Raw genomic sequence first — 19376 nt, forward strand, 5'->3', positions numbered from 1 at the left:
GGGATTAGCAAGAGGCAGAGTGCTGGTATTTCTAGTTGTACTTGTGGAAGAAGAATCAGTCTGTTTGTCAACTGCAAAGACGAATTCAGAAAAGAATGCTGGGAGAAACTACCTTCTAAAATGTGTTGTTGGAAACAACATGGGTTTATTGTTTGCTTCAATGCTTGCTGTGTATGTTGTCCTGCATTGTGATGGAGTGAAAACAACTATTTTTTTTCTGTGGCCTGGTGAACTTACTAGTTCTACAAGAAGTTCAGGGGCTGCTGGGTCACCTTTAAGCAGTCTTTTGACCCAGTGATCTAAAACCAGTGAATCTGTGTTACCAAATTAGAGCAACTGTCAGCTATTTTTGCTTCCTTACATGCAGTGGATGTGCTCAAAATGCTCTCTCAGCTGTGATGGAAGGGGTGGGAGCGATCAAGGTTGTGTAACCTTGTAAATAAATGAGGGTTGTAATTGAATATTCAAGAAAATAAACAGTGTAACTGGGAGCCTTTTTTTCTTGATGGTTTAACTTCACATCGACTCTTTGTGACTGAGAATATTGTTGGTACTTCAACTTTCTATAGCATATTTCCTTTATTTGTTTTGGTGCTTTAAATTCTATCTCTATCTGATAATATAATTGATGAAGCGTGATGAGTCTCCAGGCAATTGCTGAAAAATTTCTGTGAACCATATAATTTTATGCACATTTGGAAAACCTTTTAAGAGAAGAAAACTGGAAAAAACTCCAGAGACTGAAGAGACAGATTAGTTAAAACATTTTAGAAATACATGAACATTAGTTGATGTGGTATTTGGCTACTGAGTTTGGCTGAGTTGGGTGCTGTCAGTGAGAGACCTCATACAAAAAGAAACCCTCTGTTGGCTTAGTAATTCTCTTTGCAAATGAATAACTAGTTGGAAAAGGAGCTGGTGGATCAGAGCCATGTGAACTCTTGTCAGCCTGGCTTGGAAGCTGGCTTGAGAACTGAGCTGTAACAAGAGCAGATGGTGTGAATGTTTATGGCTGGGTAGATGCGTGTGTCAGTAGAAGTTACTGCACAGGGAAGTATTTTTTCCAATAATGGGTTGAACTAATGCAGGTGGCAGGGAGCAGTTCCTTTCCTATATCCAAGGTTCAGTGTTAATTACCCATTTTATGGCATTGCTGTCTTTTCTCTGTGGTTCATTGCAGAAGGTGACTGATACCATTTCCCTCTGCTTAATTATGTCACAGTTACTGCATGACTTGACTCTTCAAATTAAAAATGCACCGTGCAGTGTGGTGCAGGGGGGCCGTGGTGGAAAATAACTAGTCTTACTTTCCACTGTTTGGCCATTTTTATGATTGTCTCATGGTTCTCCAAATCAAAAGGCATAACACACCATCTGGGGTGCTGCAGGGGGAATTCTCACAAAAGGTTTTTGAGCTTTACAGTACTTTAATTTATTAGCTTTGTATTTTGAATCCACCTCCCGGTATGCCTCATTCTAAACCTGCCACAGGTTTGTCCTGTTCAGTTGTTTGCACTCCAAAAGATTTTTCTTTTTCTGACTGCCCAGAATTACTTAGGAAAAAAATAGGAACTCTTCATATTCCTTTCAGGCAGAGAAAAACAGCTCTGCTTTATAAAATGCAGTATGCTGCATGAATAGGAGAGTGTGATGGTGACATCTGAGCTTGGGAAATAAGAGATCATTGTTCTGTGTTTTTTGTTGTTCTAGTTGTCTGGTTTGGTGCACTAATTGCCTTCAGTTCTGGCCATTCTGTTTCCTCAAGAGCTTAAAAATGCAGATATAAATTCATTTAATGTTCTCTGCATGGGAATAGCTTTTTCTATTTTAACCTCTCATCACAGAAGGAGGAAAGGGTTTTGAATAAACTGAGTACTTCCATATCTACCATAATAAAATGATAACATGTCTTCCTTTCTCCTAGTTTATAACCCTTTGGCCAACATATGAACATATGGCTTGACATTTGAAGCCACGTGAGATGATGAGTGTGTCATAGGGATGGACTTGGGTGCCCTTCCAAGCTGTGGTGGCCAGTTGTGCTTGGAGCAGCTGTGGGGTGCTGAATCTAGAGGAGGGATCAGTCTCTGCTGATCTCTGCAGGTAGCTCTGTGTACGTGTGCCATGCAGGTAGCATTGTTTTGTACACACTTGGGAAGGGTCCATAGGGAAACTCTGACATGTCTCTCTTAAATTCTCAGATGTTCTAAAATGCCCAAGACATGTTAGTATATATGTTAAAAATGTGCTACAATAATAAATTCTTTAAGCAGTTTCTTGGTTAATGAGTGACTCTAGAGCTACAAACATCCCTTCAAAGAGATAAAACTAAAAAGGCTTGAGCAGATGGAAATTTGATGCTCCCTGTGTATGTGAGAGAAGTCTGGGGAAGGTAAGGATAGCCTCAGTGGTGCATAAGGAAAAGGATTTGGGAAGGCTAGCAGCCATGTATTCTTAAACTTTTCCTGGAGTATTTGCATGTTGATGCTATTTCTCATGCCCTGGAAGGCCCGTGTGTTCATGCAGATTTTCCTAGGAAGCATCCCTGCTGTGCTTTTCTAGTCTGGCTGGGGCTGTTATTTGTGCTAAGGTTGAAAGGATGAATCCAGGACTGGAATATAAGAGGGCACAGAAGCTGTGCTAAGAAAACAGCATAGTGATGGTGAACACTTTGAAGGTTATTTGGCAATGCAGTTTGTCTCTGCTTCTTGGTATCAAGTTGTTCAAAAAGCTCATGTGCTCATTCTAAGGCTAAAGAAAACAGACACAGTAGGATTTCAACAGTGCATGCCTGCGCTTTTGACTTTCTGGCAAAGCATGTCTGAAACTCAGGAGTGTTCCTGAAGAATCTTCTGAGATAGAAACTCACCTGCTGTGTGTTTGAAGCTACTGCTGGTTCCCTCAGACTCGCCAGGGTTGATCAAATCTTTTCCTGGATTCTCGTACCACAGGTGAATTCTGTGAAGACACTGGGTCACTGAAGCATTCTTGCTTGATCACCCTAAAGTTTGGGTAGGGCTCAGGTGCTTTGCATGGAGCTCCAGTGCAAGTCTTTGCTCTGCATGAGGGAGGGGAGGATTCTGCTCTAAGCACAGTCACAAATGCCTGTGTGCTATTTTGTTCCCCACAGAACTCAGACATTTCTCTCAGGTAAGTCCTGAAAGACCCTGTGATTTATAAAGTGCAGTCTCCAAAGACAGAAAGATGTGCTTGAATGTCTGCAGTTCTTTCCTGGCGCCTCGACTGGATCTTCATTTATCTTCCCTTTCTTCCAAAGGCATGCCCTGTGTTTCAGATCCCTGTGAGCTGTAGCAGGTTGCTACCCCGTGCTCCTCATCCCCCAGAGATTTCCTTCAGTGACTCCATCCCCCCTTTTCTTCTTGCACAGGCCCTGGAGGCCAAATTCTTAGAGCTTAGGGCCCTGCTATCCCGGGTTCATTAAAATGTTAATGGCTTTTCTTGTTCTGTAGCTTCTTCTGGACAGGAGGGGCAATGCATAAAGTTTCTGCAGTTAATTTAAGGCATGCTGATATTCAGGATTCTGTGTACTATGCATGTATGCTGTATTCTTGCAGAGGTGGTGCAATCCTTTTTAGTATCCCTCTTCTCCAAGAAGAGGGGTATTGTTTGCTTTTGACAAATAATAAATCCTCCAAGCTCCACTCATGTGTTTTTGTCATGATATTGCATGTTCCTTAAAATGCCCTGAAGCTGTTAGTTTAACTGTTGTATTCTTACTTGAAAGAAATTTCTATCCTGCACACGCTTTCTCTTAACAGGTGTGCTGTGGAACCCAGGCCTTTTGTTCTTAATGTTATACACCTTTCACAGCCATTGACAGATTGTCAGCAGCTTGTTTCATTCAGCTCTTTTAGCATAAAAAGAAAATCACTGTGAGCTAAGATAGTAGGAATTAGGCACTGGAGTGGCTTTCCTATCCTTCCCAGCTTCAGGAGTGCCATTTGAACCGTCCTGCTGTCCACCCCTTTCTCTGATGCAGGCTGACCCTGTTGCTTTTGTAGGAGAGGAGCTTCTTGCACTGCTGTGTCTGCCTGTGAGTTGCTGTCTATTTGTGATCAAAGCCTGGCAGGCTTTTCTGCTGCTCCTCTTGCTTCCATTGAATGTGTATACCAAGGACTTGGTGATGCTAGCCCATAGCATTGGTAATTGCTCTGTGCTGGCAGTTTTGCACTGGCTGCCTGTTGTGACTTTACAGCTGGCAGCTGGTAAGGGGACTCACATGGTGTAGTCCTCTGTGGAAGTGGTCTGTAACATTGCAGTTTGGTGTTATGTCCAAGCCCCAAGACTCAAAACCATGGAAAAGATGCAAGTGTGAGTGCAGTGGGAGAGTGAAATAGTTTTTTATCTTATTGGTAGAGAGGTTATTCCTGTTCTGTTTGCTGATTCAGCTCTTGGTGGAGCTGAGATCCATTACTTTGTGAACTGAGAAGTGATGGGTTTTGCTGTGGCACCTACTGAGGAAATCTCTGTGTGGGCACATCTTGTTAAGCTATATTTGGCTCTGCATGATGCTTGATACCAAACTCTCAACATGGTTCTTTACTATGATAACCAGTAAGAATAATACTGTTTGTTTAATGTGTACAGTTAATATTTTATACCTACCATAGCGATGAACTCTGGCTACATGATATATTAGTTGCTACCCATTTTTGTAGTTTCTGATTAAACTGAACTTACAACTGTATTGATAGTGTGCTTGTTCTGGATACAAGTCTTGAGACATGAGAATATTCTCATTTCAAAATCCTCTCTCCTCACAGTTGCCATATGCTGTCATTTATATGAAAATAATTACAGATTTAACCAAAGATGCATATGCTACTTTAGGATTACCATAACAGTAGAGATGGTTCCTCACAAGCATGTCAATAATCACTGCACTGTGTGAGGAAAGATTACATTGCTGCTACGCAAGGTCTGAGCAGAGTCCAAGACTTTGGAAGTCAGTCTCTAGAAGATCAGTATCCCAAGTGCTCCATGAGTCTTATTCTCAAGTTTTCCTTTCTTCCAAAATGGATCACAGTTGCAAATTTAGAAACATGTTTTGTCTTCAGCTCTCAAGGTGCTTGGAGAACTCTGCAAAAATGGTATTTAACTGTCCTACTTTCAGCTGCAGACAATTTGATATTTCTGCTTTTTATTTGAAGTCTTTGTTCTTTTTAGTCACTTTAAAACCTGATTGAAAGTTTCTTTGGAGATCTCGGTCATCATCAGGACACCACATGCATTGTGTGGTAGATAAATTCTATTCAACAAGTGATTAGAAGGCCAGGGGAGTAGGCCTTGCTGAAGGGTGGTGTAGAACCTTTGCTTCGCTGTCTGAGACTCAGCTCACTTGTTTGTAGCAGTGCCTGCACATCAGTGCTTCCCCTTCTTAATTCAGCCACCTGCTCTCCAAGGTGTGCCTGTCATCTGTACTGCAGGATCCTTCTCTTCTGCCCACAAAGTGAGCAAGTGTTCCTCTTTCCCTCTCCCCCACTGAAAACAAGATAACCAGTGTTTTTTCAAACTAGATATTCTGATGGAGGAAAGGCTTGAACACTTGTTTTGGTTCAGCCTGGGCTGGTGATCCAGCTGTTGTACAGTGAAGAGATAAGCTAAGTAGGGAGAAGCACTTTTGAGTCTTCTGGTCTTGTCGCACAGCCCCTGGATTGTGCTCTCTTATCTGGCAATTGCTGCTGTTGCTTTGTGCTCTTGCCTGGAGTCTGGCTGTCCACCTCTGCTGCATTTCCACAGCATCTGAGCAGAGACTTCTCCATTAAATCCTCTTCCTCTCTGCCTGCCACCAACTGCCTTAACATGAATGTGCTGATATAGGTCTGGTGGTGAATAGCAAAACCTAGGATGCTGAGAAATAGATGGGAATTGATGCTTTCTTTCTCACTGGACAAGGAAAAATCCTGAAGCCAGCAATCTGTGCTGGAAGGCAGTATATTTGACAAATACATCTTTTTTGTTAACATATGCAACTCCTGGATGTTGCTTGTTTGCCTTCTGAACTGATTGGTGTGCAAGTGAGTGCTTACAGACAAACAAGATTTGCTCTCCTACTCCTGTATGGACATGTCTTATCTGATACAAGAAAGCATCCTGTGAATGCAGTTGCTGCAGCCCTGGTGTGAACACCTGAAAGTGATGGAACACCCCACCAGAGACTGTTGTGTTCTGTATGGTGGTAGAGTAACTTAAGTCTGCATATAGTCTGAATAGTAACTGGTTTTGGGTTTTGTGGGGATTTGGGGGATTTTTTTGTGCTAATGAAAGCAGAGCAGACTTGGAGCTAAGATAATTTTTTGCTCTTTTAGATGGCTGCTTGCTAACAATTGTGTTGCATGCTTAAGTTTTGATTTTTTTGAGTTGGGCTTTTTTTGACACATCTGATTTCTTGTGACATACCTTTTCTTTGTAGTATTTCCCATTTCTCCCTTGAGGTTAGTTTAAAATTTGTGCTTAAAAATGTCACTTTAATTTCTTACACATGAGGTTTAGGGATTGATACACAAAGGAGCAGATTAGGGAAGAAAGAAACACCTCCTGCAAATGACTTCTGGACTCTGGAGCTCTGCACAGTGCCTCAGACATGTAGAAATTCTTACTTACTTTGAAGAAGTGATGTAAAAGCGAATCTGATTTGTGAATCTGTGTCACTAAAATCAATTTGATGTCAGTAGGTTGGAGGAAGAGGAGAGCTTTATATGCAGCAGGAGAAGTAAGGTGAGGAGAGAAATTACTGGACCATGTCCTTGTGCAGGGCTTCTCATCAAGGAGAGGGAAGAAGCAGCAAGTGGTGACTGTGATTGAGAAAGAGAAGACAAATGAAATCTCATGATAGAATAATTTAATTAGAGAAGTCTAGAAGATGTTATTTTTAAATGGATTGCAGAAGAGTGGATTTTTCCATCATGGCATGTTCTGTCAGATTTCACTGTTCTTTCTGATGAGACTTTGCCAATGTATTTATGTGTGCATCTAGCAATAGTGCCTTCATACAAAGCCAAAGGAAAGCTGTGGAGAGGAGCAGGAAAAGTTGTAGGCAGAAACCTTAGGCCTGCCTCAAGTGTCAGCTGGAGTGTTAAACATCAGACAGTACATATAGGAGTGACATAAAATAAAAACTTAATTTTCTGAATAATCTAGCTTAGAGATTATTAAAATGGTAATCTGCAGACAAGTTGTTAGTGCTTGTATTTACAGATTTGCTTGGGTTTCAGTTTCCATTTTATTGAGAATGTAAGATGACATGACAATGAAGTTAATGAAGAATTAGTCTGGAATAAAGTTCTCTCATCCACAGCTTCATAGGTAGAATACTAGTTTTCACAATTTTTACCCTTACTTCTCAAAAGTATTTAATTCCTATTATCCTTGAGGTCCAAGGTGGAAATTCTTATAAAAATATCTCCATTAACTCTTCTGTTCAACTCTTGACTGGCATGTATAAGTGAAAAGGCAGAATACATAAATTTGTTGTTCAAACTTGGGCTCTTGCACCTAATTCACCTGGAACTATTTTTTGCCTTGTGATCTGGTCTTCCAGTTCTTCCTTCTCTCTCCCCCCCTTCTTTTTTCCTCCTGTTTCAAATTTACAGCTCCTGATCTCTGTTCCTGCTGCTTGTTGCGGCTGAGAAGGATAGTCTGTTGAATTACAGCATGCTATCTGTTCAAAAATCCAGCTTGTTCTTATGTCCCTGCACAGGTTTCTTTCAAGTAACATGTCCAATATAAATGTATGTGTGAAATGCTGTTTTGTGAGGACTTTGTCCCTGGTGCCTCTGGTGTTTTGGAAAGGGATGTTTCCAGAAGCAGTGAGGAGGAGAAATGAGACATGTCTCTTCAGTTTCTTGTTAATTATTCAGTAAGGGATTTACTTGAGAAAATGCAACCTGAACCTGTTGGTGAATTTTCCTTAAAGCTTTAAAGACAAGTCTTGAAAGCACTTTATCTCTTGTGTGTTGTATATCCTCAGCTTCAGAGCCTGAAGAGGAAAATGTTACGGCCTGTTAAAAGAACCACTTAATCTCAATAGACTTTGCAAGAACCACATGACTCCTGTCACATTGTGCCCCAAAACTTGTAGCACTTCATCACAAGAGGTTGATTACTTCTGACTTCAGGGCTAGTAGCAGAGCCTTCTGGTTTTAAAAAAAAGGGAAACCTGTCTGATCAATGAGAATGTCATGATCTCAGTATGGAAATGGAGGGAGAGGATGAGTAACCTTCCTCCATCCCTTCCCCCTGCAGTATCAGACCCTCGGGAGCTGCATTTGGGAGGGTGCAGAGATGTGGTGGGGACATTTGTGTCACAGCAGCCTGCTCAGCTGGGCTTTCCAGCTGGAGAGCCCTTCAGAAAGACAAACAAATGCTTGCAGCACAAATTCCCACTTGAAAGGTATTTGACAAAGTGAGCAGTTTCCTTCCATGTTTAGTAGAGGGAGGAGAGGTGGAGAGCAGGGCTGGAGAACTGAGCTTTTCCAGGAGCAGGCTTCTCAGGGATCCTTCTGAGAAGGTGGGTGGCACAGAGGAGCCCCCCTGGAAGTGACAAGAGAACCCTGAGGCTCCTAAATCACTTGAGCATTGTGGTGCTTAATGCATCCACGGGCCTTCAGTGTGTGTGGGTGTATGTGTGAATACCATAGTTGATAATGTATATTATATATGAGAAATAATCTGTGTATTGAATTGGATGGATGAGACCTGGTTTGCTGCTGATTATCTCTCCTGAGGGGTAATGCTGCATGGATTCAGAGTCTTTGAGTCTAGAATGGGCTTCCTTGGGTATAAATTTGGTGTAAACTAATCAGCTGTTAAATTACATTTATGAGTTAACTACTAGTTGCTAAGCAGTTAAAGGTGTTTTATGTAAAAGTGCTGTATATACCTCTTGGTGGACTTTTCACTATGACCAGGTAAATCTGGTCTGTTCTGCTGATTCTGGCTGGGGTGTATGCAGTGTGCCAGCTCCTGTGCTCCTAACACACAGTGCTCTGTGCTGCCTTCATAGCTGGAAAATATGACTGCATCCAGTAGTTGCTCCCTGAAGGACTCTTGAGCGTGGTGAACTCTCCCTGAGGAATGTGGGGCATCTCTCATATCTGAGAATTCAGCAAAGTTCTTGCAAAAATACTTTTTTGACCTCTACCCTTATACTTGAGAGTCACTCTTTGAGTAGCTCTGGTCTGGCAGCCCTGTCACAGCCCAGGACTTTCCTGGCCATTGGTGTTGTGATATTGATTAGGTGTTGGAAATTATGTTCAATGTTGCAGGATGTATAAAGGATGCTAGCTGTACTGTAGCCTTTGTGTAGATGGAATATTATCAATTCTTGAAATTTAACATAGAATGCTGGAAAAAATGTGCCATACAAAAATTTTATCAGTGTAAAAATAACTCTCCCGGCCATTAGAGGAAGAAAAGTGGGGGAATGTGGATTGACTGATGTAACTGTTGTAAAAATCTTCCAAAAAAAAAAAAAAGGTGGGGGGGAGAGGAGGAAAGGATTATCATCAATCAGAAGGATTTTTCCAAGTAATTTCCTTATCTAGGCAGTACAGAATTCCCTAGTGTCAAATTTACTTCTAAAGTTACTTGTACAGGGCTTGCTAAATTGTTAGCAAATTCTTGTGCAAACTGTAACAATAAACATCAGAAGAGGTGCTTTGAATGGAGTGGGGGACACATGCCCTCTTGTATGCATGACTGTTGAGTCTGATTTTGATCCACTGCTGCTGCCACAAGTTCATTTCTGCTGTCAGTGTATCTGTACTGTCACACGTCACAGGGCTTATGTTTGGTTTATGGCTGTATTATTAGCAGTGCTGCACAGTCTGCATACCAGGACATCTGGGGCAGCGTGTAAATGCAAAGCATTCATCAGAGTGTAGCATTAGAAGAATCCTAGATATTTAAGTAGGATTTGAGCTGGTTATCCAGCAGTGTCAAGAAAAGTATTCAACCTTACTGTTGCTGATACTGGCAGGCATGTATATGTTAATGTCTGTAACAAAATTGAGTACTCAACACTAATGGTGAAAGGTTCTTAATCCATCAAGAGACACAAGGACTTCTTTATATATTTTAATAACCTCTGCTGCATTCCATTGGTTATGTCAGTGGTTTTATTATGGACCGTTATCTTCTCTGCTACAATGATTACTCACTCTTGTCATGTAGTAAAATGTGCCTCTTCTTTTCTCTTCCGAATTCATTTATTCAATGCAATGTTACACTAATCTTCACACGTAGTGATGAAGTATCTTAACTTGTGTTTTGCTTGAGAAATCTTTCTAAGATGCTTGACAATGAAAATGAATTCAGTAAATGTATAATGATCCTTGCTTCAGAGAGCTGCACTGATTTTTTGTCCATCCTTTTGTCCAGATAGGCAGAAGAGAGAAATGAATAGTGAAAAATAATCAAGTGAGGGGAATGCACTTTACAAAATCAGAGAGTGGGTAATATTGGAAAGGAACACAGTGGGTCATTGATCCAACCTCCTTGCTCAAGCAGGATTGTCCTGTACCACAGGATTGCATAGGATTGTGTCCAGCTGATTCTTGAATATTTCCAGGGAAAAGATTCTACAGCCTCTCTGGGCAACCTATTTCAGTGCTTGGCCACTTGCACAGTGAAGATGTTTTTCCTTATAGTCAGGTGGAACTTCCTGTGCATCAGTTTCCATCTGTTGCCTTTTGTCCTATTGCTTGGCACCACCAAAAAGAGCCTGGAAACATCCTCTTGACACCCTCCCTTCAGATACTGATAGATGTTGAGGAGATTCCCTCTCAGTTGTCTCTTCTTGAGGTGAACAGGCCCAAGTCCCTCAGTCTTTCTTGTAATAGAGGTGCTCCTGTCCCTTAACCACCTTTTGGAGCTGTTTCAGGAGCTCCCTGTCTCGCACTGAGGAGCCCAGAATGTGGCACAGCTCTCCAGGTGTGGACTCACAGCTCAGTGAGTTCTCTGTCCTCTGTCCATTTGTTCAGTCTGCACCTACTGGGTTTGCCTACAAGGTTATTGTGGAAGACAGTGTCAAAAGCCTTGCTAAAGTCCAAAGAGACAATATCCATTGCTCTCCCCTCATCCATCCAGATAGTTGTTTCATTGTGGAAGGCAATAAATTTCATCAGGTGTGAATCCATGCTGACTATTCCTGATCACCTTCTTATCATCTATTTGAAGGGATTGAGGTGAAGCTGGCAAGCCAGCAGTTCCCTTCTTGCTTTTTTTGTAGACTGGGCTGACATTTGCTTTTGTCCAATCCTCAGACACTTCTCTTCATCCCCATGACCTTTCAGAGATGATCATGAGTGGTCTGGCCATGGTGTCCACCAGCTCCCTCAGCACGCATGAGCGTGCACCAACAGGGCCCTTGGACTTATGGAAGTCAGGTCTGCCCAGGTGTTCTCTAACCCAATGCCTCTTGTCCATGGAAAACTCTTCCTTCCAACACTGCTTTACCCATGTCTCCTGGGTCAGAGATTATGTGAGAAAAACCTACAAAAATGAAATTTATTTTTGCCGTGTCTCTTCTTTTTATTGACGAATTTTGGTCATGTAGTGACTTCATAGTCTGGGAAAGCACATTTTATTTCCAGAACAGATTCAGGAATTTGCAAATACATCCAGACTATAAGCAGTACCTATACTGTGTTTTTGCAAGTGGTATCTTATATATATTGCAGTAATTTTTTCCTTAGCTTGGGTGATTGTTGGCTTTTACAGGTAGTATCCAAGACTGTTACAACAGGAAAAGCATGTCAAAATAGTTTTGTTGAGAAGGCATATTTTCTGGGTTTTGTAGTACCTCATACAGAAGTACAAGAGAAACTATTTGCAGAATGGCAGTGAAACTGTATTTTGGGAGAGGAAATTGGTAGCATGATTAGTTTTAGAAATTTCTGCATTGAGGATTTATCTTCTGCTTTATATGTTGTGTTTTTATGTGTATATATCTTTTTCCCCACACAAATTAGGATTGTTATTTTTACTTTAGCTTTACTTTTTGTTGTTTGCTTGCTGGTTTGTTTTTAATCAGTGAGAATGATTGTCGTGCTGAAGCGTGTATCTCTGTGGGAAAGGGTTGTGTGTGTACATAAATGCATTCTAAAGTTTGTGGATGCTGGCTTGGTTGCACAGAAATAAGTAATTCTTCATCCTCAGAAGGTTTGAAGTAGAGATGTCCCTTCCAGAACATTTCCAGCTAGTTCCCAGGGAAGAATAGCATGAAGACTGGATAGTGGATGACACTTTTTACTTGCTGTTGGTTAGCCAAGTTCAGTGTCCGTACTTGTTGTTGCTGTAATGCAAGATAATAGTTCCATTGTCTATTTGACTTAGATTTAGATGAGATTTTAGGAAGAAATTAACTGCTGTGGGGATGATGAGGGACTGGAACAGGCTACCCAGAGAAGTTGTGGATGCCCCATTACTGGAAGTCTTCAAGGCCAGGTTGGATGGAGCTTTGAGCAACAGGGTCTAGTGGAAAGGTGTTCCTGCCTGTGGCAGGGGGTAGGACTAGGTGATGCTTTTGGTGCTTTCCAACTCACCATTCTGTGATTTTGTTCTGAGTTGGGAAGCATTCAAATTAGGTGCTCTTGGTGAGATTACCTGGCAAGAGATGAACCTGGTGAGCAGGTGCTTTCCTCTTTTCTGTGCTTCTTTCTCCATCACACCTCTTTTGGGGAGAAAATCTGAACAAATTTCATGGGTATTCAATTCTGAGTTAGTCAAGTAGGTAGGAAAATAACTAATTCTCTTTTTTTTTTCCAATGTATTTAGATCATATGTGGCTGGTGAGGTCAGTGGAAATGGCCAAAAACTTTGGAACAGAAGTCCAACCTTTACTTAAATTTTACTTTTTTAAAATTACTTTCAAAATCAATCATAAAGATTAATTTTGGCATTCAAGGAAACATGAATATTTGTTTAATTTTCACTGACAGTAAACAGGTACTTAATCAGAAGACTTGCAGCCTATTTGTGGATATTCAGTTTGCTATAAGAGTGCCAGAAGACAATTTTATTTCTAAGATGTACTTGACTTGAGCATATATATGTGCTGTATTGAAGTTCCTTGAAAAAAAATCCACCTGTTTTCATGTACAAATATCTCTGTTTACTTCCTGGCAATCTGAAATGGTGTAGTTATGGTACTACTTATTTGCAACCTGTCACTGTAAATATAATTTTTGAATTACTTGGCTGTGGTGTAAGGGAGGTTGTTTCTGCTCCATGAGTGTAAATTGCATGTGGAGAGGCTTGCACATTCTCTTCCTTCCACTGTTTTCCTTTCCTTTGTACTACAGAATGTGGTCATGTATTGATCAATTCACCAGAGGTTCAGATTATAATTGGCTCTTTAGGGCAGCCCTAGCATATTGGTTGTCTGATTCTTTTGATGGGCAGAGTCTGATAAAGATCAGTCCAAGGACAGGTGAGTAGTAGGAGGATTAACATGGAGTAGGAGGGGAAACGGGATGTGAAAAGCACAAAATGGGTCTGCTTCTATAGTTCTGTACTTGGACAGGGAGCAGTCTTGCACGTTAAAATGTCTTGAAAGACACCAAGATAACACCTTGCAGTAGTGAGTTACTTACTGACATTAAGCAATAATTTTAATGCCGATGCCATACAGTTACTGACAATTTTTTCCTTTTTATTTTCTTCTGCAGATATTCCTGAAATACCAGAAAGCATCTCATTCTGCAGAGCACTACAGGTAGCAGATTTCAGTGGCAATCCACTGACTAGGTAACTTCACCTTCTTCTTGGTATATGATGTACCAGAATTGCAGTCCTGCTGTAACAATTATGATTTTACATAAGCCCTTAAAAATTGTGACCCAGAGCGCTTGCCTCTGGCAGGGACTGCAGCAAAAGTTCAGATTTAAAAAGTAATGTGCATCGTTTTTTGGGTGGGGATGAAATTTGTTAGCCAGCCAGAAAAATCTGATTTGGTAAATCTGATTGTCTATAAAATGATTTTCATTCCTTTTCTTAAATGCATAGCAAAACCATGTTCGTACATGGGAAAGATACAGCAGTGGTTAGAGGGAATCAATTGGCACAAACCCAGGTGCCTGACGATTTAGAATAGGCTTTAGATCAGCTGCTGCAGATAATGGCTTTTACTAATGATTAAAGCTTGGACTAGCATTTCATCACCCTGCCATCAATTGGGACACAGTGACATGCAGTAACATGAGGCAGAAATGTGCTGTGTTTGTCAGTGGCTGCTGAGTCTGCTGCCAGCCTCTGTTCTCAGCAGCTGAGGTTTATGCAGACTTCTAGTATGGAAGAGGAGTTTTGTTTACATTTCTCTGTTCAATTTGCTAAAGAATTTGGAATTTATCTAGTAAAGTGAGGGTGGAACTGGCAAAGAGGAGGTGATTTGCTAGTTAAAGCCTTTGAATACTATTTGGAGAACTATTTCTTGAACCAGCCGTTGCCACAGAGCTGCTTTGTGATGCTGAGCAAGTCACATAAGGCAGAGTGTTCACAGTGGGTGCTCAGTGACCTGCTTTGCTTTGTACTGGGATACTTGCAGGGCTGGCTGGCTGGCTGGGCTGCTGCAGTGCTAACAAACAGGAGTCTGTAAGAGCTTAAGCCGCTCCAGTGGTTTTGCAAGACTGCTTCTCCCACGTGTACAGCTCAGATTCTTCAGACGTGTGCTTTGAATATTGCCCATAGTGCCTCCTAAGTTCTCTGAAAGTCACATCGCTGAGCATTAAAGGGACACTTGTGATCTTAATCCCCCTGGCTCTGTAGCCTATTTATGTAGTGAGGATAATAATACCACAAAAATCCGGCAAAGCAAACTGAGGCTGAACTGATGTTTGGATACACAAGTGGTGAGGGTCACTGAACAGCTTTTTTCCAGGCATCAGTTGCAGTGTATAAAGCTCAGATCTGTGTCCCCTGGTATTGAAATCAAAAGTGTCAGTAATAGTGTTCTAGTTACTCCCCTTCATTCATTCTGTGTGCTCAGTAAGGCCTGAGGCCCGAGTAATGTGTTTCCTTAAACAATAGCTGTAATGCACAGCTACTGCTTTGTGGAATTCACAAAAGAGTTTTTCAGTGATGTTGAAATAGATCTCCTAACTCTGTGTTGATAATTTAAGGGAATTCTAAAAATTCTTGATAAAGTGGCTCCTAAGCATGTGCATGTCCTGGAAAACATCACTCCAAGCAGTCCAAGTTAGAAAGCACAGATTCCAGGAACTGTTTACATATGGTTGCCAGGTATTTCTGTGATGAGATCCAGAATTTCAGTTTTACCTATATAATAGCATGTAAGTTTTTACACTGATTTGCCCAGGCAAAGTGGGAAAGTCAAATAGTTACTTTTGTGTAGTATTCTAGAACATTTTTTTAGCCATTGATTCTTGTCTTTAATTCCTCTAAGCTTAAAAGCCAGTTGGAGATCTTTGCAATCAATGTCCTACCACTAATACAGTATGCTGCCTCATTGTCAAACTTAAATCTCTGATGAAACTGAGCATTAAAGATGGCTGGCAGACCATTTTCCCAGCTGTTTTCAGATTATTTCTGGTTTATATATTATTTATATCAGTAAAAAGCAGATGCATTTATTTATATTTATGCACATGTATAGATTAATTTTAGATATGGAAGTCCACTGCCTGCTGTAGAGAGACTAGAATAGTTCTGGTTGGAAGGGATCTGCAGTAATTAATTGACTCCAGCTACCTGTTAACATCAGGGTGAGCAAAAGACAATCAAACGATTTAAGGCCCCTCTCAAACCTGTTCAGAGTCTAAATGGTAATGAGTGGTCCCAGTGGAGCTTTTGAAGCTCCATTTTGAAGATATTGAGCATCTTCTGTTAATAAGGTCCAGAATATGAAGTAGTGCAGTACAGAATTGATCACATGAAAACTCCCTTTCACCCCACAGTGTAATTTGCCTTTTTCCTTCTCCCCACCCCGCCTGTGCAGAGTTGTATTTTCCTGTTAATGTGTCTCCATGTCAGGTTGCCTGCAGGTCATACCATGTGCCTTGAGCTGGGTGGTGGGGAGAGCAGGAGCCAAACCAAATGCTACAGCTTGATCTTGTGTTGCATGCTCTGGGGGCTGAGCAGAAGTTGAGGGGCTGGGCCAGGGGCTTCTGCCTCTTTACCTAATTGGCCCCCTTAGCTCATCCTGTCTCTTGTGCAGCTCCAAACTGAGCTTCTTGGTATGGCCAGTGAGCAGCCAGGGCACAGGAGCCCCTCAGGGTGAGGGAGTGGAGAGCCACGCCGTGCAGAGCACCAGCTGGGTGATGGACCTAAAGGCGTTGGGAGCTCTGCAAGTGTTCTGCCTGTGACTGCATTTTGTAGTGTAAGAGGGAGGGGTTAACATGCTGTTGTGCTGTGAACCAGCAAATGTGCAATGCTGTAACAGCAGAACATTGTCTTCACAGTGAACAGCATGTTTCTTCAAAAAAGCAGCAATTGAAGAGCAGCCCAGCAGCTAATAGAAAATGGCCATGCTATTAGCCTGTATGTAACTGGAGCCTGAATAAGATTAAAATTTAATCATTTTGCCATTTGGTTATACAGGAAAATAATAGTAAAAAAGTTTGTAATTTTTTTAATGTATTTGATTTTATTTTTCAGTTTTCTGAAAATGCTTAAAATGTTCTCAAGCCCTATAGCATTTTGAAGTTGCAAGTTGGGTGCAGGGAAGGAGTGGTACATCACCTGTTCTTTGACACAGAAAAAACTTTCAAGTCCCTAAATTTTGGGTGGTTTTTTATGATCTTTAGAATTTTCATGCTAGAATCTGGGCTTTCCTCCCTCTGTGTATATTTGTTAAGAGTCTTACATGGAAGTGAGTACTTCTGGAAGTCCTTGATTTGAATTAATATCTCCATAGGTTGCCTGAAAGCTTTCCTGAATTGCAGAATCTGACGTGTCTTTCAGTAAATGACATCTCTCTGCAAGCACTACCTGAAAACATTGGGAAGTAAGTTCTTTGCACTTTATTACTTTTTAATTTTTTTTTCTTTATTGTTGCACTTCTTTTATAAATGATTCACATAATTGTATTTAATACGTCTATAAAATTATTTACAGGTCTATCCTTATTTTTTTTCTGTTCTTTCAAGTTGGAGGGATCTCTTAAAAAAATCCTACAAAATTGGCATTTTCACTTGCCATGAGCAGGTTAATGCAGAACTTGTAGTGTGTATGTGTACAGTTAAACTCTGTTCTTTAGAATTTAAAATAACTTGGAATTTTAGGTGCAAAATTAATTCGGTGTTTTGTCATGCTGATCTGACCTTTTGCTTTCCTAAGTAGACCATTGATCCATTATTGTGAACATGTCAGATGGCTTGCAGCTTAGCTCAAAACCAGGCAATTGCTGGCACAAGAACAGATGGGTAAAAGCTGGCTGTGATCAGATGGAAATTTAGAAGCTTCCTAACTAGCTGTGGGAGCAGTCTGGTTTTGAAAAAAACTTCCATGCGAGCTGTGGAGTTGAAAATTCATGGAACAGCTTTTAGGATGAAATTTTATGTGTTTTTAAGATGTTTGTTCACTCTGGAAAGTAGATCAGCATTGCAAGGAGAGACTTTCAAAGTGGATTCATGTGGAAAGTGAAGTGAGCAATGTTTGAGTGCTTCCTTTTGACTGAAATCAACATCCACACTGGCAGATGGGAAATCTCTCTCCCATTAGTGGAGAGAAGGGTGTCTTTTCCAATTTGAGGGAGAAGTAGTAGTTCCATGGCTCTTCACTTAAACATTTGAGAATGGCTGTGCTGATTCAGCCCAAAGGCTCATCTGGCCCAGCTTCCTTCTGCCATATCCCTAAGTGGATGCCTGATGAGGGTTTGGAAGAACAACGTGTGTGTGTGTGTGTGTGTGTGTGTGTGTGTGTGTGTGTGTGTGGGATGACTCTTTTTTCCATCCCTGGACTGTTTCTGGTTCAGAGGATTTCCTGAGCTTTGGATTTTGGTTTGTCTAATTGATAGCCCGTAATGAATCTGTTTTGTGTGCTTGTCCAGTTTCTCCTTGAGCATATGTAGGCATCTTTAGTATTCTCTCCTGGCAAACAGCTGCACACAACTATTACCCATTTTACTGGTTTGTTGTTAGTTCAGTAAAATCCAGATGTTTCTAAAGAGAGGAGTCCTGCAGAAAGGATCTTAATCATAAGAGCTCCTGCAATGTAGTCAAGTTCAGACTGGCATTACTTCAGCCACTTCCCATGGGTATGAGAGCTCCCAGCTGGCATCACACCAGCTTGCAACAGAAGTGGAAAATCTCTTTTGAAACCTCCCACAAGCACTAACAGGTACAGATAGTGTGAGCCCAGTGATTAGGGCAGAGTCTTCCCTAAAAACTGCATGGGCCATGTTGTGATATTCATACTGTGAGATATTGGGGTATTCTTCCTTCACTGTAAGAGTTCACATAACTTTTCATGCAGCTTTTTCAGCACTGGCAGCTAAGAAAAGGCCTGTTCAAGCTTTGCATTTCCCAAAAATCAAGGCAAAAAATTTGGGATCCCACCTGATTCTGAAAATAAATAGAACAAACAGGACAAGCACAATTCCCAAAAGCATGCTGTGGACTGCTGCTTTGCAGACAGTAGCTGCAGGAAGGTTGTTGGCTTCCCTGACACCTCACTGGCTGTGGTGGCTCTGCCTTCTTGGTTATTCTGCCTCTCATTTGGTGGTGTCACTGGTAATAGTCTCTGTTTTGGAGCAGATGACTGGAAACAGGTACAGTTAAAATGGGGATACCAGAACTTGTAGTGATGGTGATATGCAGAGCTGTGCAAGAAAGAAAGGTAAAAATTTACCTCTTACTGATCCTAAGCAGTTTCAGCATGAGCTCTCACAGAACAGAGCAATGCAACCCATCCTCTTTTAAAATCAGTATCTGATCCTTGATATTGAAACTAAAAATCTGGTGTCCTCACTTGTGCTGGGAAGAGCCACAGGCTTGTCCTGGTGGTCTTGATGAGTTCTTGTGGAGGGATAGGCTTTATTCAAGTCTGACAGATGCTTTGATCTGGGAAGTATTCCCACGTTAGCTGTTTACAACGTGAATATTGTATTTTTACAAAAACATTTTAATCTCATTAGTAGAAACTTTTATTATCAGGTTTATATTTAAAGAAGCAGAAACAGATGTGTGGGGCTGTTGTTTTTGCCTTATCAGGTATTCAAAATAGGTAGGAATGTGTTGGGAAGTCAACAGGAAGCTTGGACTGAAAATGCATCGTTTTGAACTCAGGAGAATGATAATGTTGCATGAGGGAAACTCATGGGGTGTCCACCCAAAATGTACTTGTTCCTGAAGTCTATTGAGGAATGTCCAACAGAGAGTTCCTATCTGATTCAAACT

At 41.2% G+C, this 19376-nt stretch overlaps 1 protein-coding gene across 1 annotated transcript in view; it reads left to right on the forward strand.

Annotated features, from left to right (window-relative positions):
• Positions 1-19376, forward strand: part of LRRC1 (leucine rich repeat containing 1) — a 69001-nt gene that overhangs the window by 15847 nt on the left and 33778 nt on the right. The window contains exons 3-4 of the mRNA XM_058021191.1: positions 13692-13770; positions 16895-16984. Coding sequence (XP_057877174.1) covers positions 13692-13770; positions 16895-16984 — 169 coding nt within the window. The remainder of the gene's footprint in view (positions 1-13691; positions 13771-16894; positions 16985-19376) is intronic.

This window comes from Melospiza georgiana, chromosome 3, assembly GCF_028018845.1.
Source record: "Melospiza georgiana isolate bMelGeo1 chromosome 3, bMelGeo1.pri, whole genome shotgun sequence".
NCBI classification, from domain to species: domain Eukaryota; kingdom Metazoa; phylum Chordata; class Aves; order Passeriformes; family Passerellidae; genus Melospiza; species Melospiza georgiana.